The sequence below is a fragment of the Osmerus eperlanus genome, chromosome 4 (genome assembly GCF_963692335.1).
Source record: "Osmerus eperlanus chromosome 4, fOsmEpe2.1, whole genome shotgun sequence".
NCBI lineage: Eukaryota > Metazoa > Chordata > Actinopteri > Osmeriformes > Osmeridae > Osmerus > Osmerus eperlanus.
Window position 1 is genome coordinate 6,852,292 of NC_085021.1, and position 20,995 is coordinate 6,873,286.

The 20,995-nt window shown below is 48.7% G+C and overlaps 1 protein-coding gene across 1 annotated transcript; it reads right to left on the bottom strand.

The window, feature by feature from the left end:
• Positions 1-865: 865 nt before the first annotated feature.
• On the bottom strand, positions 866-10,938 carry LOC134019534 (mucin-5AC-like). Its single transcript, XM_062460495.1, has 5 exons — positions 10,865-10,938; positions 10,724-10,786; positions 10,350-10,427; positions 9,730-10,236; positions 866-1,029 (listed from the first exon to the last, which is right to left on the bottom strand). The coding sequence occupies exons 1-5, from the start codon at positions 10,914-10,916 to the stop codon at positions 866-868; spliced, it is 864 nt and encodes a 287-aa protein (XP_062316479.1). The 5' UTR covers positions 10,917-10,938.
• Positions 10,939-20,995: the final 10,057 nt, after the last annotated feature.

Here is a 20,995-nt window from a genome sequence, read left to right on the forward strand (position 1 = left end):
ACAGTGGTCTTCTCTTGGCCACCGTGTCAGACATTGTCTGACAAATGTCTTCAACGCGCGGTTGCGCTTCGTTAAACTGGCTGTCCATGAGTTCACTATCTAGCTACCAGCCAACGTTAACTCACCCCACTAGCAAACTGTTTTTGGACCTCTATTTCTCAAACTTTGGATAGTGCATACAGCCCTGGAGGCAGCAGAGTGCAAAGGATGGGCATACATGGGTCGAGGAGACTTGTAGTTCCAACTTCCCTCCACTGGCCTCCCGAGATGAAACGCTAAATACTTCAGAATCCTTGGATTGACATTTTATACTCCAATGCAGCCTTGCACCACTAATAATGGAAAAGAGGATTAGGGGAGGCAGAGCTGAACATGTTTAAGTTGGTGTGCATTGTGCAAACATTTTGTATTTCAGACAATGCTTGTCCAAGACAGATTTGCAAACTAAAGGCAATTTCCCTACAACCTCAGAACTGAAAGTTCTGGCTTTCATGTAGTATTGGCACTGCTAAAGTGATACATTATCTGCAAGCGGAGGAGCTCCTCGATCCATTATTGACATACTAAATGGCAGTACCTGGTTATGAAGGACATCAATAGAACCTCACTTGAGACCTGGCATTCCAAAAGCACTAAGAAACTCCCAATTATGCACATGCATAAGTCCAGTGACAATGTATTAAAATCACCTGATATTGTTGTCAGAAACTAGGATACTTCAAAGGGCTAAAACTAAACGCTGAGATTTGTAAGACCCAAGTACTACCAGAGAAGACAGCAAATGCTAGAATACTGAAATCGTGAGTGCTGCTTGATGAATGACAAGGCGTGAAGTAGTGAAGTAAAAGTAGTTTATTCAAAATCTTTAAAACTTGTGGACACTGGTTGTGATGTTAAAGTGCTGTTGCAGACTGGCATGCCAGTCGCCAATGGCTGTGACATTGTTAGCAGGACCGCTGGCACCACCTCCTGTGTTGTTAGGAAACCCTTTGGGGTCATGGTTGCTAGCTGTGACATTGGTACTGCTGGCTGTAGCATTAAAAGGGACAGTGGTGGTTGCGTTGTTGGGGCCATCATTGCTAGCTGTGACGTTCGTGCTGCTGACTGTGGCATTGGGGTAGCCGTCGTTGGCTGTAGCATTAACAGGGCCGGCGGTAGTTGCGTTGTTGGGGCCGTCATTGCTAGCTGTCAAGTTGGCTGTAGCATTAACAGGGCCGGCGGTGGTTGCGTTGTTGGGGCCGTCATTGCTAGCTGTGACGTTGGTGTTGCTGGCTGTGGCATTGGGGTAGCTGTCGTTGGCTGTAGCATTAACAGGACTGGCAGTGGTAGCGTTGTTGGGGCCATCATTGCTAGCTGTGACGTTGGTGTTGCTGGCTGTGGCATTGGGATAGCCGTCATTGGCTGTGGCATTAACAGGGCCGGCGGTCGTTGCGTTGTTGGGGCCGTCATTGCTGGCTGTGACGTTGGTACTGCTGGCTGTGGCATTGGGGTAGCCATCGTTGGCTGTAGCATTAAGAGGGCCGGCGGTAGTTGCGTTGTTGGGGCCGTCATTGCTAGCTGTGACGTTCGTGCTGCTTGCTGTAGCATTAACAGGGCTGGCAGTGGTAGCGTTGTTGGGGCCGTCATTGCTGGCTGTGACGTTGGTACTGCTGGCTGTGGCATTGGGGTAGCCGTCGTTGGCTGTAGCATTAACAGGGCCGGCGGTGGTTGCGTTGTTGGGGCCGTCATTGCTGGCTGTGACGTTGGTACTGCTGGCTGTGGCATTGGGGTAGCCGTCGTTGGCTGTAGCATTAACAGGGCCGGCGGTGGTTGCGTTGTTGGGGCCATCATTGCTGGCTGTGACGTTGGTACTGCTTGCTGTGGCATTGGGGTAGCCGTCATTGGAAGTGGCATTAAAAGGGCCGGCGGTAGTTGCATTGTTGGGGCCGTCATTGCTAGCTGTCACGTTGGCGTCGTTGGCTGTAGCATTAACAGGGCCGGCGGTGGTTGCGTTGTTGGGGCCGTCATTGCTGGCTGTGACGTTGGTACTGCTGGCTGTGGCATTGGGGTAGCCGTCGTTGGCTGTAGCATTAACAGGGCCGGCGGTGGTTGCGTTGTTGGGGCCATCATTGCTGGCTGTGACGTTGGTACTGCTTGCTGTGGCATTGGGGTAGCCGTCATTGGAAGTGGCATTAAAAGGGCCGGCGGTAGTTGCATTGTTGGGGCCGTCATTGCTAGCTGTCACGTTGGCGTCGTTGGCTGTAGCATTAACAGGGCCGGCGGTGGTTGCGTTGTTGGGGCCGTCATTGCTAGCTGTGACGTTGGTGTTGCTGGCTGTGGCATTGGGGTAGCCGTCGTTGGCTGTAGCATTAACAGGGCCGGCGGTGGTTGCGTTGTTGGGGCCGTCATTGCTGGCTGTGACGTTGGTGTTGCTGGCTGTGGCATTGGGGTAGCCGTCATTGGAAGTGGCATTAAAAGGGCCGGCGGTAGTTGCATTGTTGGGGCCGTCATTGCTGGCTGTGACGTTGGTACTGCTGGCTGTGGCATTGGGGTAGCTGTCGTTGGCTGTAGCATTAACAGGGCCGGCGGTGGTCGCGTTGTTGGGGCCGTCATTGCTAGCTGTCACGTTGGTGTTGCTGGCTGTGGCATTGGGGTAGCCGTCATTGGCTGTGGCATTAACAGGGCCGGCGGTCGTTGCGTTGTTGGGGCTGTCATTGCGGGCTGTGACGTTGGTACTGCTTGCTGTGGCATTGGGGTAGCCGTCATTGGAAGTGGCATTAAAAGGGCCGGCGGTAGTTGCATTATTGGGGCCGTCATTGCTAGCTGTCACGTTGGTGTCGTTGGCTGTAGCATTAACAGGGCCGGCGGTGGTTGCGTTGTTGGGGCCGTCATTGCTAGCTGTCACGTTGGTGTTGCTGGCTGTGGCATTAACAGGGCCGGCGGTCGTTGCGTTGTTGGGGCCGTCATTGCTGGCTGTGACGTTGGTACTGCTGGCTGTGGCATTGGGGTAGCCATCGTTGGCTGTAGCATTAACAGGGCCGGCGGTAGTTGCGTTGTTGGGGCCGTCATTGCTAGCTGTGACGTTCGTGCTGCTTGCTGTAGCATTAACAGGGCTGGCAGTGGTAGCGTTGTTGGGGCCGTCATTGCTGGCTGTGACGTTGGTGTTGCTGGCTGTGGCATTGGGGTAGCCGTCGTTGGCTGTAGCATTAACAGGGCCGGCGGTGGTTGCGTTGTTGGGGCCGTCATTGCTGGCTGTGACGTTGGTACTGCTGGCTGTGGCATTGGGGTAGCCGTCGTTGGCTGTAGCATTAACAGGGCCGGCGGTGGTTGCGTTGTTGGGGCCGTCATTGCTAGCTGTCACGTTGGTGTCGTTGGCTGTGGCATTAACAGGGCCGGCGGTGGTTGCGTTGTTGGGGCCGTCATTGCTGGCTGTGACGTTGGTACTGCTCGCTGTGGCATTGGGGTAGCCGTCATTGGAAGTGGCATTAAAAGGGCCGGCGGTAGTTGCGTTGTTGGGGCCGTCATTGCTGGCTGTGACGTTCGTGCTGCTTGCTGTAGCATTAACAGGGCTGGCAGTGGTAGCGTTGTTGGGGCCGTCATTGCTGGCTGTGACGTTGGTGTTGCTGGCTGTGGCATTGGGGTAGCCGTCGTTGGCTGTAGCATTAACAGGGCCGGCGGTGGTTGCGTTGTTGGGGCCGTCATTGCTGGCTGTGACGTTGGTACTGCTCGCTGTGGCATTGGGGTAGCCGTCATTGGAAGTGGCATTAAAAGGGCCGGCGGTAGTTGCGTTGTTGGGGCCGTCATTGCTGGCTGTGACGTTGGCGTTGCTGGCTGTAGCATTAACAGGGCCGGCGGTGGTCGCGTTGTTGGGGCCGTCATTGCTAGCTGTGACGTTGGTGTTGCTGGCTGTGGCATTGGGGTAGCCGTCGTTGGCTGTAGCATTAACAGGACTGGCAGTGGTAGCGTTGTTGGGGCCGTCATTGCTAGCTGTGACGTTGGGGTAGCTGTCGTTGGCTGTAGCATTAACAGGGCCGGCGGTAGTTGCGTTGTTGGGGCAGTCATTGCTAGCTGTCATGTTGGTGTCGTTGGCTGTAGCATTAACAGGGCCGGTGGTGGTTGCGTTGTTGGGGCCGTCATTGCTAGCTGTGACGTTGGTGTTGCTGGCTGTGGCATTGGGGTAGCCGTCGTTGGCTGTAGCATTAACAGGGCCGGCGGTGGTTGCGTTGTTGGGGCCGTCATTGCTGGCTGTGACGTTGGTACTGCTGGCTGTGGCATTGGGGTAGCCGTCGTTGGCTGTAGCATTAACAGGGCCGGCGGTGGTTGCGTTGTTGGGGCCGTCATTGCTGGCTGTGACGTTGGTACCGCTTGCTGTGGCATTGGGGTAGCCGTCGTTGTCTGTAGCATTAACAGGGCCGGCGGTGGTTGCGTTGTTGGGGCCGTCATTGCTGGCTGTGACGTTGGTACTGCTCGCTGTGGCATTGGGGTAGCCGTCATTGGAAGTGGCATTAAAAGGGCCGGCGGTATTTGCATTGTTGGGGCCGTCATTGCTGGCTGTGACGTTGGTACTGCTGGCTGTGGCATTGGGGTAGCTGTCGTTGGCTGTAGCATTAACAGGGCCGGCGGTGGTCGCGTTGTTGGGGCCGTCATTGCTAGCTGTCACGTTGGTGTTGCTGGCTGTGGCATTGGGGTAGCCGTCATTGGCTGTGGCATTAACAGGGCCGGCGGTCGTTGCGTTGTTGGGGCCGTCATTGCGGGCTGTGACGTTGGTACTGCTTGCTGTGGCATTGGGGTAGCCGTCATTGGAAGTGGCATTAAAAGGGCCGGCGGTAGTTGCATTGTTGGGGCCGTCATTGCTAGCTGTCACGTTGGTGTCGTTGGCTGTAGCATTAACAGGGCCGGCGGTGGTTGCGTTGTTGGGGCCGTCATTGCTAGCTGTCACGTTGGTGTTGCTGGCTGTGGCATTGGGGTAGCCGTCATTGGCTGTGGCATTAACAGGGCCGGCGGTCGTTGTGTTGTTGGGGCCGTCATTGCTGGCTGTGACGTTGGTACTGCTGGCTGTGGCATTGGGGTAGCCATCGTTGGCTGTAGCATTAACAGGGCCGGCGGTAGTTGCGTTGTTGGGGCCGTCATTGCTAGCTGTGACGTTCGTGCTGCTTGCTGTAGCATTAACAGGGCTGGCAGTGGTAGCGTTGTTGGGGCCGTCATTGCTGGCTGTGACGTTGGTACTGCTGGCTGTGGCATTGGGGTAGCCGTCGTTGGCTGTAGCATTAACAGGGCCGGCGGTGGTTGCGTTGTTGGGGCCGTCATTGCTGGCTGTGACGTTGGTACTGCTCGCTGTGGCATTGGGGTAGCCGTCATTGGAAGTGGCATTAAAAGGGCCGGCGGTAGTTGCGTTGTTGGGGCCGTCATTGCTGGCTGTGACGTTCGTGCTGCTTGCTGTAGCATTAACAGGGCTGGCAGTGGTAGCGTTGTTGGGGCCGTCATTGCTGGCTGTGACGTTGGTGTTGCTGGCTGTGGCATTGGGGTAGCCGTCGTTGGCTGTAGCATTAACAGGACCGGCGGTGGTTGCGTTGTTGGGGCCGTCATTGCTGGCTGTGACGTTGGTACTGCTCGCTGTGGCATTGGGGTAGCCGTCATTGGAAGTGGCATTAAAAGGGCCGGCGGTAGTTGCGTTGTTGGGGCCGTCATTGCTGGCTGTGACGTTGGCGTTGCTGGCTGTAGCATTAACAGGGCCGGCGGTGGTCGCGTTGTTGGGGCCGTCATTGCTAGCTGTGACGTTGGTGTTGCTGGCTGTGGCATTGGGGTAGCCGTCGTTGGCTGTAGCATTAACAGGACTGGCAGTGGTAGCGTTGTTGGGGCCGTCATTGCTAGCTGTGACGTTGGGGTAGCTGTCGTTGGCTGTAGCATTAACAGGGCCGGCGGTAGTTGCGTTGTTGGGGCAGTCATTGCTAGCTGTCATGTTGGTGTCGTTGGCTGTAGCATTAACAGGGCCGGTGGTGGTTGCGTTGTTGGGGCCGTCATTGCTAGCTGTGACGTTGGTGTTGCTGGCTGTGGCATTGGGGTAGCCGTCGTTGGCTGTAGCATTAACAGGGCCGGCGGTGGTTGCGTTGTTGGGGCCGTCATTGCTGGCTGTGACGTTGGTACTGCTGGCTGTGGCATTGGGGTAGCCGTCGTTGGCTGTAGCATTAACAGGGCCGGCGGTGGTTGCGTTGTTGGGGCCGTCATTGCTGGCTGTGACGTTGGTACCGCTTGCTGTGGCATTGGGGTAGCCGTCGTTGTCTGTAGCATTAACAGGGCCGGCGGTGGTTGCGTTGTTGGGGCCGTCATTGCTGGCTGTGACGTTGGTACTGCTCGCTGTGGCATTGGGGTAGCCGTCATTGGAAGTGGCATTAAAAGGGCCGGCGGTATTTGCATTGTTGGGGCCGTCATTGCTGGCTGTGACGTTGGTACTGCTGGCTGTGGCATTGGGGTAGCTGTCGTTGGCTGTAGCATTAACAGGGCCGGCGGTAGTTGCATTGTTGGGGCCGTCATTGCTAGCTGTCACGTTGGTGTCGTTGGCTGTAGCATTAACAGGGCCGGCGGTGGTTGCGTTGTTGGGGCCGTCATTGCTAGCTGTCACGTTGGTGTTGCTGGCTGTGGCATTGGGGTAGCCGTCATTGGCTGTGGCATTAACAGGGCCGGCGGTCGTTGTGTTGTTGGGGCCGTCATTGCTGGCTGTGACGTTGGTACTGCTGGCTGTGGCATTGGGGTAGCCATCGTTGGCTGTAGCATTAACAGGGCCGGCGGTAGTTGCGTTGTTGGGGCCGTCATTGCTAGCTGTGACGTTCGTGCTGCTTGCTGTAGCATTAACAGGGCTGGCAGTGGTAGCGTTGTTGGGGCCGTCATTGCTGGCTGTGACGTTGGTACTGCTGGCTGTGGCATTGGGGTAGCCGTCGTTGGCTGTAGCATTAACAGGGCCGGCGGTGGTTGCGTTGTTGGGGCCGTCATTGCTAGCTGTCACGTTGGTGTCGTTGGCTGTGGCATTAACAGGTCCGGCGGTGGTTGCGTTGTTGGGGCCGTCATTGCTGGCTGTGACATTGGTACTGCTGGCTGTGGCATTGGGGTAGCCGTCGTTGGCTGTAGCATTAACAGGGCCGGCGGTGGTTGCGTTGTTTGGGCCGTCATTGCTGGCTGTGACGTTGGTACTGCTCGCTGTGGCATTGGGGTAGCCGTCATTGGAAGTGGCATTAAAAGGGCCGGCGGTAGTTGCATTGTTGGGGCCGTCATTGCTGGCTGTGACGTTGGTACTGCTGGCTGTGGCATTGGGGTAGCCGTCGTTGGCTGTAGCATTAACAGGGCCGGCGGTGGTTGCGTTGTTGGGGCCGTCATTGCTAGCTGTCACGTTGGTGTCGTTGGCTGTGGCATTAACAGGGCCGGCGGTGGTTGCGTTGTTGGGGCCGTCATTGCTGGCTGTGACGTTGGTACTGCTGGCTGTGGCATTGGGGTAGCCGTCATTGGAAGTGGCATTAAAAGGGCCGGCGGTAGTTGCATTGTTGGGGCCGTCATTGCTGGCTGTGACGTTGGTACTGCTGGCTGTGGCATTGGGGTAGCCGTCGTTGGCTGTAGCATTAACAGGGCCGGCGGTGGTTGCGTTGTTGGGGCCGTCATTGCTAGCTGTCACGTTGGTGTCGTTGGCTGTGGCATTAACAGGGCCGGCGGTGGTTGCGTTGTTGGGGCCGTCATTGCTGGCTGTGACGTTGGTACTGCTGGCTGTGGCATTGGGGTAGCCGTCATTGGAAGTGGCATTAAAAGGGCCGGCGGTAGTTGCATTGTTGGGGCCGTCATTGCTGGCTGTGACGTTGGTACTGCTGGCTGTGGCATTGGGGTAGCCGTCGTTGGCTGTAGCATTAACAGGGCCGGCGGTGGTTGCGTTGTCGGGGCCGTCATTGCTAGCTGTCACGTTGGTGTCGTTGGCTGTGGCATTAACAGGGCCGGCGGTGGTTGCGTTGTTAGGGCCGTCATTGCTGGCTGTGACGTTGGTACTGCTGGCTGTGGCATTGGGGTAGCCGTCGTTGGAAGTGGCATTAACAGGGCCGGCGGTGGTTGCGTTGTTGGGGCCGTCATTGCTGGCTGTGACGTTGGTACTGCTCGCTGTGGCATTGGGGTAGCCGTCGTTGGCTGTAGCATTAACAGGGCCGGCGGTGGTTGCGTTGTTGGGGCCGTCATTGCTAGCTGTCACGTTGGTGTCGTTGGCTGTGGCATTAACAGGGCCGGCGGTGGTTGCGTTGTTGGGGCCGTCATTGCTGGCTGTGACGTTGGTACTGCTGGCTGTGGCATTGGGGTAGCCGTCGTTGGCTGTAGCATTAACAGGGCCGGCGGTGGTTGCGTTGTTGGGGCCGTCATTGCTGGCTGTGACGTTGGTACTGCTCGCTGTGGCATTGGGGTAGCAGTCATTGGAAGTGGCATTAAAAGGGCCGGCGGTAGTTGCATTGTTGGGGCCGTCATTGCTGGCTGTGACGTTGGTACTGCTGGCTGTGGCATTGGGGTAGCCGTCGTTGGCTGTAGCATTAACAGGGCCGGCGGTGGTTGCGTTGTTTGGGCCGTCATTGCTGGCTGTGACGTTGGTACTGCTCGCTGTGGCATTGGGGTAGCCGTCATTGGAAGTGGCATTAAAAGGGCCGGCGGTAGTTGCATTGTTGGGGCCGTCATTGCTGGCTGTGACGTTGGTACTGCTGGCTGTGGCATTGGGGTAGCCGTCGTTGGCTGTAGCATTAACAGGGCCGGCGGTGGTTGCGTTGTTGGGGCCGTCATTGCTAGCTGTCACGTTGGTGTCGTTGGCTGTGGCATTAACAGGGCCGGCGGTGGTTGCGTTGTTGGGGCCGTCATTGCTGGCTGTGACGTTGGTACTGCTGGCTGTGGCATTGGGGTAGCCGTCATTGGAAGTGGCATTAAAAGGGCCGGCGGTAGTTGCATTGTTGGGGCCGTCATTGCTGGCTGTGACGTTGGTACTGCTGGCTGTGGCATTGGGGTAGCCGTCGTTGGCTGTAGCATTAACAGGGCCGGCGGTGGTTGCGTTGTTGGGGCCGTCATTGCTGGCTGTGACGTTGGTACTGCTGGCTGTGGCATTGGGGTAGCCGTCATTGGAAGTGGCATTAAAAGGGCCGGCGGTAGTTGCATTGTTGGGGCCGTCATTGCTGGCTGTGACGTTGGTACTGCTGGCTGTGGCATTGGGGTAGCCGTCGTTGGCTGTAGCATTAACAGGGCCGGCGGTGGTTGCGTTGTCGGGGCCGTCATTGCTAGCTGTCACGTTGGTGTCGTTGGCTGTGGCATTAACAGGGCCGGCGGTGGTTGCGTTGTTGGGGCCGTCATTGCTGGCTGTGACGTTGGTACTGCTGGCTGTGGCATTGGGGTAGCCGTCGTTGGAAGTGGCATTAACAGGGCCGGCGGTGGTTGCGTTGTTGGGGCCGTCATTGCTGGCTGTGACGTTGGTACTGCTCGCTGTGGCATTGGGGTAGCCGTCGTTGGCTGTAGCATTAACAGGGCCGGCGGTGGTTGCGTTGTTGGGGCCGTCATTGCTAGCTGTCACGTTGGTGTCGTTGGCTGTGGCATTAACAGGGCCGGCGGTGGTTGCGTTGTTGGGGCCGTCATTGCTGGCTGTGACGTTGGTACTGCTGGCTGTGGCATTGGGGTAGCCGTCGTTGGCTGTAGCATTAACAGGGCCGGCGGTGGTTGCGTTGTTGGGGCCGTCATTGCTGGCTGTGACGTTGGTACTGCTCGCTGTGGCATTGGGGTAGCAGTCATTGGAAGTGGCATTAAAAGGGCCGGCGGTAGTTGCATTGTTGGGGCCGTCATTGCTGGCTGTGACGTTGGTACTGCTGGCTGTGGCATTGGGGTAGCCGTCGTTGGCTGTAGCATTAACAGGGCCGGCGGTGGTTGAGTTGTTGGGGCTGTCATTGATAGCTGTGACGTTGGTGTTGCTGGCTGTGGCATTGGGGTAGCCGTCGTTAGCTGTAGCATTAACAGGGCTGGCAGTGGTAGCGTAGTTGGGGCCGTCATTGCTAGCTGTGACGTTGGTACTGCTGGCTGTGGCATTGGGGTAGCCATCGTTGGAAGTAGCATTAACAAGGCCGTCGGTGGTTGTGGCATTGGCACCGCCACCGGTAGTGGTGGTCTTGGCAGTCACAAGATCCATGTCGCTGGACGCAGAACCACCAGTTGTAACAGAGACAGCCATTGTGACCATCGGACTATCATTGTCAAATTGGTCAGTGTCAAGACCTACTTGAGGGCAAACAAAGAAAGTGTTAAGGGCATAGACCAACTAAGCCACTATGGGTTGTCTAGAGGCAAAAAGCTTACAGTTGGGCCAACAGTATTAAGTTGGAACTCACCCAAAACTTGATGCCAATTGGAGTTCTCCTTTAATTGAAGCCCTTTTTGGGCATTTATGTAATCATAATACTGCAGCACTAAATGGGAAGGTACAATTTGACAGCTTTAAGGACTCATTTCACTATACATTAATTGACTTACATTCAGTACCTTTGAAGACATAAGCCAAAACTACATTAGACTGAGCCAAAGAGGAACACTAGTTTTAAGAACTGTATTAAACAATAGTAAATTTTCATGTCATACTTGGCTAAATAGTCTATGCACCTTCAAACCATTACTGCATACAATACTTTAAAGGAACTGGCTTGGCTTTGGGCTATGCCGCTTCCATAAACCATTACTCTAACAAAATCGGCTAAATTCAGATTACCGTCTCGGATTCGCTGCACAGAGATGTCCTCTTGATTGGCGTTTTCAATGGGGGAACACAATCCTGAAAAAAACAGTTCAGCCATCAGTCAAGACCAGAAAGCTCAGTGACAAGTCTCACTTAAAATATTAAAACACAAACCTTTGAGTACACAAACTGTTAGCACAAAACTCAACACCCTTGCAGCTGCCATAACTCAGTCGTAGCCAAGACAATATCACCTCATACCGTTTCTGACCCTTTTAAAGAGCCCCATACACCTGTAGTTCATCAAAGGATAATGATCAATTAAGTACCCACTTGAACTAATTTAATGGATTGCCCAATCAAATGTGCGCACTAAAGGTTTTTTAATCAGTTTACAGGTAGGCCTATGAAATACATTTAGCTGCAAGCAGCAATGAGGGGGCCAAGCAGAAAATGACGTAAAAACATTTTAGACATCCACGGAACAGGGTTCCGAATACACGTAGCAAGTTTGGTGTGAATCCATCAAAGATTTGCTGAGATACGACCCAAGTTCCTGTTTGGCGGCACTGCTGCCAATTTTGATTGTTTCGAAAATCTAAAAACCTTGTGAAAACATTTGTGAGGGTTGGTCTTTAGATGACCCGTGTCAAATCTTTGTTTATTGCAGCACCCCCTAGAGTTCAAATGCACAAACTGTTTTGGACGTCTTTAGAACAGGGTCCCGAGTCCATATACCAAGGATGGGGTCAATGCAGCTAAGATCTGCTGAGAAATGACCTTGCTTCCTTTTTGGAGGCTTTGTTGCAGACTTTGATTTGGCTGTACTGTACTAACTGTTTAGAAAATCTAAAAACCATGTGATAAATTTTGTAAGGCTTAGTCTCACAAAAAACAATTTAGTTATGAATTTAAAATGGCAGTCGCAACAAATAGGCTGGTATTGCAAGTTGACGTGTCACTGACAGGATCTCCCAAGATGTCACCAGACGAAGCAATCACTTAATTAAAGGTCCCATGACATGCTGTTTTTGGATGCTTTTTTATAGGCTTTAGTGGTCCCCTAATACTGTATCTGAATTCTCTTTCCCGAAAATTCAGCCTTGGTGCAGAATTACAGCCACTACCAGCAGCCCCACAATGAGCTTTCCTTAGGACGTGCCATTTCTGTGTCTGTAGCTTTAAATGCTATGAGGAGGAGAGAGGCGGGGTGAACTGCCATGCTTCGGTCGTTTGCAAGCCATGATGTCTCTCGAGGAAAAAACAATATCACGCTCGCACGTCGTAGCTCATTTTCTCATTGGCGGGCCAAATTCTCTGGGGGGCAAAGCAGAGAAAGGGGAAGTAACCTTTCCCCTTATGACAACATAAGGGGAAAATTCCAGATCGGACCATTTGAGCTTTCATTTTCTCAAAGGCGGAGAAGAATACCCAGGGCTTGGTTTACACTTATCAACGTAAATAACCTCATAAAGTGAAATGTTCATGCCATGGGACCTTTAAGGCAAACAACCCAACAGTTATTGGTTAAAACAGATCTTTGCTTATTATGACCTTTTGTGGACCTCTTGTGGACCTCTTTAGAACACAGTTCCGAAACCCTGTATTAACTTTGGTATCAATGCAGCAAAGATTTGCTGAGATATTACCTCACTTCCCTTTTGCCGGCTCAGTTGATGAATTTGGCTGTAACTGACAAACCATTTTGAAAATCAAAAATCCGTACGATAACTTTTGTGAGGCTCGGTCTGAAGATCATCTCTAGCAATTCTGAAGAAGATTTAAAGATCCTGTAAAGTAAATGTTTTGCTTCTAAGTAAATTATATACGTGTGAAATTAGTTCCTGAAAGCATGTGCAAAGCGCTAAAACTTTGTCACACTTAAATGTGGAGTTAAACCGAAGAACAGTTTCTCTTCCGTTTTCAGATCAGGTTTTAATGGGCGGAGCCAAAAAAGCCTTATCTACGTCATTTCGCCCTATCTACGTCAGATCACTCAATGGCTCCTCCTGCTGTACTGTTATTGTAGCCTACATCAGCTAGCTAGCTAGCTTCAGGATGTCTCCCACCACCCGCAACTGCATCTTCCCTGGATGCAAGAACTCCAGCTGCGCTGCAACGCCATTTAAGTTCCCTATTGATAATGAAAGGAAAAATAGGTGGATAGATTTTGTGAAGAGCCACGCTCATGGAAAGCTTCGGATAAACTCCAACAGCCGCCTCTGCACTGACCATTTCATGGCGGACAGTTTTAACATGGACCAGAGACAGACAGGGTTCACCAACAAATGGCTTCTCACCAACAAATGGCTTCTCTTGCAGCGTGGAGCCGTACTGAGCATCGCCCCTCCGGCAGTTCATCCTCCGGTCGCACCTGGACCATCCACCACCGCCAGCAGTTCATCACTCAGTTCTGTGTGCTTGTTATAATTACACTAGATAACTTTTCCAGAGGTATCTCTGCTATGAGTTAGTGCAAACCGCTAAATTGACATTAGGCTACTCGGTGTAGAATGATGGTATTTTGGTGAAATGGTAGCTAATGTGTTAGAAGTAGCAGAAGTAGTAGTTGGAGAGCTCACTGTCTGCTGTCTCTGGTGTCCATTTTTACTGTTACAGCTCAGGGGAACATTTCATTTATATGCATCTGTATGTTTCACTCATTGAACAAATAAATTCTAATTCTATAAGGTTTTGTTCGGCTTGACATAGCGTCCATTATCTGGGTCGGAGGTGGGCACTAGGCAGCGAGGGGCGGAGCTTGAGCTCCTTCAGGCGACACGTCCCTCCAGTCTCAAGCAGAGAAGAGTGCTGATTTTTTCACGATTTCAAAGCCTAATTTAACATACTTGTCGGTGTTATTTTTTCATTCGAATTTGGATGGGGAGTTAATAACACATTATTCTGTGGTGTGGCAATCTTAAAACTCGTTTCCAGGTCCACTTTACAGGATCTTTAACAAGAATTGCAGGAGGAGCAGCGAAAAAACTTTTTTCCTTCAAATTCAAAATGGCTGAAAATCAAATAACTGGGTATGACGTCATAGAGTGCGTTGAACTCGTCTTGATCCACGGAATCCAACGATACCTCATTTTGGAAAATGAGGCAAATGGTTCAAGAGTAATGTGTGTAAACACACCTTCAACTTTGACCCATTGGTGGCGCTAGAGGGTTCGAATGGGAGACATGAAACTTTGAGAAATTGATGAGGGGACTGGCCCCAAAGAGTGTGCCAAATTTCACAACTTCTGACCATATGGTTCTAGAGCCTCCCATAGACACCAATGCGAAGTTTAGACATAATAATAATAATAAGATAATGTACAAACACTTAAGGTGGCTTCGCAGCTTCCCTGCTCGGCCCCCAATAATACTTGTTAAAGGTCCCATGACATGAAACTTCACTTTAGGAGGTTATTTAACCCGTTAAGGAGTAGCGTCGCACATATGTGATCATTCGAAAGCGGGCCCAACAGCGTAGCGTCGCACATGTGTGATTCTGAACTTTCCAACTGACTATTTTTCAATAGACCAAAACTATATGACAAACGCTATTTTATGGCTTCAAATATTACAATTAGGAGGCTAACAAGTAACACAAGCAGGTAGTAGCATTGCTACGAGTATTATGCTAGATTGCTAGGTAACGGAAGCTAACTAAAGCTAGCTAGCTTCCGTTTTGGAAAAATAACTCACTCTGGTGGAAGCATCGGAAATATTTAGAACTCACGCATCTAAAGGTTAACATTAATATGAGTACCCCTAGCCTGCCTTTGGTCCCCCAGTGGCTAGAAATTTCAATAGGTGTAAACCAAGCCCTGGGTATTCTTCTCCGCCTTTGAGAAAATGAAGCTCAAACACTCGGTTTTGAAAATCCCCTATTGTGATGTCACAATAGGGAAGGTTACCTCCCCTTTCTCTGCTTTGCCCGCAAAGAGAATGTAGCCCACCAATGAAAAAACGAGCTACGACCGTGCGAGCGCGACATTGGTTTTTCCTCGAGACATCATGGCTTGCAAACGACCGAAACATGGCAGTTAGCCCCGCCTCTTTCTTCCTCACAGCATTTAAAGCTACAGACACAGAAATAGCGCGTCCTGAGGAAAGCTCATTGTGGGACTGCTCATAGTGCCTGTAATTCTGCACCAAGGCTGAATTTCGGGAAATAGACTTCAGATACAGTATTAGGGGATCACTAAGGCCTATATAAAAGCATCCAAAAACAGCATGTCATGGGATCTTTAACCTTTTATTTATGGTGTGAAAAATTCAACATTTAGACCTACATATGGGATGTGGCATGAAAACAATCATAATTCCAAAGGAAATTGCAGCCGATCAATACTAAATCTTGAGTTCTTAGGTGTTTTCAAGGACATGTTTTTCACTATTGTGGAGATGTCATATTGTCGTAGAGGCAGACTCCCATGCCAATTCCTGACCATTTGAATTGCAGTTCCAATAACACCAGACAATCAGCTCTCCTCCCTGTGTGCTGACTTCCTTGCTTATGCCCTTAAAACAGACAAGCAGACTTGCCATGCTTCACTTGCATGTGTTTTTTTATTTTTTGCACTTGTGTGATATGTTTGATAGCCACGGATCCTGGAATTGTCCGTAAGAAGTCTGTGTTTACCTGTGTGAGGTTGGCACACACACACACTGTTGTTTCAGCGTTATTTTTTCTGCACTCATTTGTCTCATCGGATGAGGTGGTTTTCAGGCTTGTATTGGGAGATGACCTATTTGGCAAATCAGCCATGACAATACAGTGTGGAGGTCTGCTCATAAGTCCTGCTTATCAGAGTGTGTACTTTTCAGTGTCTCCTCTGCCCACCCTTATCCCTTCCCATCTCTTCCACGGTACTTCAGCTGTCCAATAACTTTGGAAGGCCGGAGTCGAGGGAGGGATCCACTTGCACTCAGTAAGACCATGTTGTAAGGCTTCTAATACATAGACAACCCACTCAGGCACACTAATCCCCGGACTTTCACATTAATTAGCTCCCGAGGTAAATTGCCACTGGGTTTGAAGGTGAGCCAATACCTTTACCCCTCCCTCATCTGAGGAAAAGTGAAAAAGTGGAAGAAACATGGAAACAGAAAGTGAGCGAGTAGCAGGGTAATCACAGTTTAAACGCGGAATCGAGGAATAGATTATGATTCCCTGATGAGGCTGTCCAGCATGCCATGGCGGACTACGGACCCCCTGTCATCTTGCATGATTACAGACATTCCATTTTAAACCGCCTTAACATGGGTGCAGTGCTCCAATGAATAAGTACAGTGCCCATCATAACCTGGGGCGATTGGCAAGGTTTGCTTAAAATCTTAAATAGGTTGCAGAAGTGTAGCAGGGGATGTTAGGAGAATTGGGTGTGCTCAAGCCTTCGGCGAGAGCACAACCTTTGTTCTCTCACATATATATTTGGGTGTGCTCAAGCCTTCGGCGAGAGCACAACCTTTGTTCTCTCACATATATATTTGGGTGTGCTCAAGCCTTCGGCGAGAGCACAACCTTTGTTCTCTCACATATATATTTATTTATTTATTGTGAGAATGCTGTTAAGCATTCTCACTATTGCTTTTCAACTTCTCAGTTCTTCCGCCGTTTTTTGGCCTTTAACTCGTTCTGCATACCTTAACCGATTCCTACAACTTTTGTATCAAAACGTTCAGCTCCTTCAGGAGATGATGGCTATGACTTTTGGTATTTCTCACTTTTATACTTTTTAAGACATTAAGGTTTTTGTGCAAATTATTCTCCCATTAAAAGTAATGGTAAATCCTTTCAAATCATTAAAAAGCTTTCTCCTCTTTCAAACGTAACTACTTCAGCTTACTTTCAGCTAGAGACACCATTCAACCTTTAAAATGTTCACAAGACATTCAGCTATTCCCAAATGATTCAGCTTTTTCAAATGTTCAGCCAATTTTGAATTATGACAGTTTGAAATACATTAAAATGTTTGCTCCTTCTTGATTTTTATGAATGAGCAGCACTCTGCTGGCTGCTCTTTTTCTGATATTCAACTAATTTGTCAAACAAATTCCTCTAACGTTCATATAGTTTAACTTACAGAAACAAGTTATACCTTCAAATGTAGGAAAAATTGTCCTCTTTCAGCCAATGTAACTACTAAAGAGCTCACATTTACAGATTTTCAGCTATGAGCCTTGAAGCGAGAGCAGCCTTTCAAATTCTCTCACTAACTTCAATGGAGAGGTGAGTAAAATCAGTCAGAGAAAGCAAGAACGAACAAGATTTTGAAACTGCCGATAGAGTCGTATTTATGACCGCACAGACATATAAAGGACATCTCTGGTTTCGGCAGAGTCTTGGGTCTCGGAAAATATCCTTATATTTTGGATTGGACGTATAGTTTTGCGTCTAGGTCAACTTGTTTGAGGTGTGGATGCTAGGTAAATGTTCGTTTTTCTCTCTGCCTAGCTCGTTAGCTATCACAGCTGCGCCATCACCGTGGCAACCAAACAAACAAGCACCAGGAAAGCAAAAGGAACACGTTTTTGAAACTGCAGGTAGAGTCGTATTTCTGACTGCACAGACATATAAAGAATATCTCTGGTTTCGGCAGAGTCTTGGGTCTCGGAAAATATCCTTATATTTTGGATTGGACGTACAGTTTTGCGTCTAGGTTATCTTGTTTGAGGAGTGGATTCTAGCTACATTTCTCTTATTCTCTGCCCTCAGCGCGTTAGCAATCATAGCTGCACCATCACCGTAACGACAGACACGCACCACTCAGTCTCTCACACAGGTGATTGGTACGTTTACTTGACCATGAGAAACACGATTACTAGCAATTGTCGGTTTATGCCAATAATACGATTACTCCGTTTACATGTGTAATTAGTTATGCGATTACTCAATAAACGCGTCTACATGATTCTTTTTTATTAATCGTTGTATGCTCCACGGACAAAACTTGCACCATCATCCTTCTGCAACAAAGTGTCGCCGTGTCTTCCTGTATCGGCCCTACTGCTGTATGTTTCATTCCATCAACACATTGAATCCAACTAAGAAAGCCGAGTAAACGCATAGGCTACATCTGCTACTGCTAATACTATCCCAACTATAATTTAATCTGTTAAAACGATAATATTCTTGTTACGACTAGCTAGCCTACTTCTTCTGTTTAACAGTTCAGCTTTCAGCTTCTCCCACATTGTAGGCTATTTTAGCTCTTAGCTTTGTTAAGATGATGCAGTTCAGCTTCCACACTGCCTCTTTTGTGTGACTCACACATTTTTGAAATTCATTTCAGCTTGCGGGTATTTTCTCATTTCTCACTTTTATACTTTTTAAAATATTAAGGTTTTTGTGCAAATTATTCTCCCTTTAAAAGTAATGGTAAATCCTTTCAAATCATTGTTGGAATGCTGCTCCAGTCCCTTTCAAAAATACCTTTCGGTTGCTTTGAAGCTTCAGCTTATAACTTTCTACTAAATTTTCACTATTTTCAGCTTTTTTAGCATGGTCAGCTATCCCCATTCAGGTTTTCAGCATTCTCACTGATGTTTCGCAGGAACAGCCGTTTCTAGTTTTTGTTTATTTTCGCCCCCCTAAGGATCAGTCAATATTTGGATTACATACACAACGGCGGTGTCAAAAGGTTCGTCTTGGTAGCGATTGCGTTGGTTGTATTTTTATTTACGTTCCGTTGCATGGTTTAAGTAGAAATTGCGTTTTTGTGGTGAAAAGTGAAGCTAACGGTGGCTAATTTGCTAGCCACAGGCACTGACGTTACTAACGTCACTAACGTCACGAAAACATACGTGACTACCTGTAGCAGAACATTCATTTCACATCTGTTAACCCTTGTGTTATCTTCGGGTCATTCTGACCCATCAGTCATTGTGACCCACCGTCGTATTGCGACAGATTTACCGCATACAAAGACAAAGTGAAGCATTTTCTTTTAACAGCTAGGCTGTCTCAGACCCCCCACGTTGCAAAGGTTAAAAGAAAATTATTTTAATTTGTTTTTGTATTGGGTAAAATTGGGTAAACACAACGATGGTTCGTTATGAACCTTTGGGTCATGTGACCCGAAGGCAGCACGAGGGTTAACTTGGGGGATAGCTAGGCTAACTATAGCTTTACTGCAAGGCAGCTGCAGGAACGCCACAAGCAAAGAGGCCAGGGTGATAACTATTTACTCATTTTACTTTGTGATGTGAAACACAATTATGAAATGTAATGTACAATATTAGCTGATATTATTAAGGAAGGGGCCCACATCTACTTTTGGAAACGGTAGTCTACTATTTCACTGAAGCATTAGCATCATGACATTAGCCTCTGTTGCCCGGGCAACACATACTACAGTGGTCTATGATGCATCTGTTTTCAATCTTTAAAATAAACATTCCTCACAAATACATTTTCGTTGTAGGATTTATTATGACATTACATTACAAGTAAACGATTTGTGGGTGAAATTATCATTACCCGTGGTTTCAATCCAGTGTATCACTGCAACGCTGTAGCCTACGCGAGACACTACAAAAACATTTACACAGCTGTAAGAAGTCAAACGGCGACAGAACATGTTCGGCACTCCCCTTACTTAAATCAAAAGTCTATCTAACTACTAACCTGAACTTCATTGCCACAGCCTAAACTTTGTCAATCTGTTCATGAAAATAATTAATTTCAGCCTAAACCGTACTAGTACAACGGAACGTTAAATCCAATTCAACCAACGCAATCGCTACCAAGACGAACACAGCAGTTGTCTAGTCTGTACTACTACTGTACCGTAGTAGTACAATTTACCGGGGCAGCTTCTCCACACAGGGCTATATCGCATTTTGCGTTGTTACTGACAATGATCGCTACCAGTGAGCTTTTTATGAATGAGCGATTTTCTACTAAATAAATGTCAAGCTTATTTACGTTTTGGGGGGCATATTTTCAGTTAGCAGATGGTACTGTTTGAATCGCGATTCCATCTTCTACTGCCGGGTAACGTTGTAGAATAATCTTCAAAGGGGGTTCTTTATTAATGAATGAATGCAATGAGTAGGCTAAATGCATGAAAATATCACGAGAAGGGAAAAACTTAAAAGGACGTTTAAGTCATAGAGATTAGGTCAATTTGTACACCGGTCTGCCAAATGTATTCGTTTTGATTCAACGATGAGGCTGCCTCTTGCCTCTTGGGGAAATGAGAAGACATCCATTTCATTCTACACTTCACTCGTATTTTCAGTTGTAAATTAGCAGCAAAAAAAAAATGCTTTTAAATCTATGTCATCTTTATAAATAATAAGTATGCATTTTTATATAAAATACAGAAATATCAGTTGTAAAAATGTCATTAAAAAATTGACCCCTGTCCAACCGACGCAAGCAAGCACACCCTACAATTTCCCCAGAAATTGTACCCTCTCTAGTTTCCATTGTCATCTCACATTTTGTGTAAAATGCAGCCCCCAAAAACTACTTACATAGGATTTGTGAAAAAGTGTGGCCTTTCATGGTCTCTTTTCAAATGACTTCATTATTTAAAATGCAAAAAGCATGTGTGCTTTGCAAAAGCAAAATGATGGTAATAAATGACGAAACAACAATCATTTTTACACTCTACATTGTGTCATTCCTGGCCTGGTCTCATTGAAAGTCCTCACAGATTAGCCTGGTTTGAGAAACCAGATAAATCCATTATCTAATTATGCGTGTGTATATGTGTGTGTGATGGGGTGTGTTCCCACAGTCCCACAAGAAGAAAACATGACAGAGGCAACCTCCCAGTAAAGCCTAAACCTCCTTGCATTGCTGAGAGACACTAGCCTCCTGTTAGCCACATTAGCTTTAAAGACCTCCATTTCCAGTTTTCCAGTTCCAGTTTACTTCAGAAAGCTTTTGTGTGTATTAAAGAGAGTGAAATTCTAGGGTTGAAAGTGACAGCTTGCTTGGTCACTGATTGGCAATGCCAGTGTGGAGGTTTGAAATAGTTAGGGGCAAGAGCTTGAAATGATTTTGTTGTGAACGTGTGGTTGTTTAGGTATGGGATGGGTTGGGCTGCCTTGGTGTGTTGGCAGTAGATTTTCAACTATTTCATGGCACAAGCTCTTGAATCAATTGAAAAATATGCATGATGCATGACAAAATATTACTACAGTTTGCAGTGTTTAACTCTACCTACACACCTGTTTATTTAATTTAGATATCCCGTATAGTTATATAATATAGAAGTTTGACCAACAATCAGTTTTTTTCTTGCAGTGGAGAGTTTTTGTTGTGTGTTACATCTAAGATTTGTTAAGTAGCTTGTT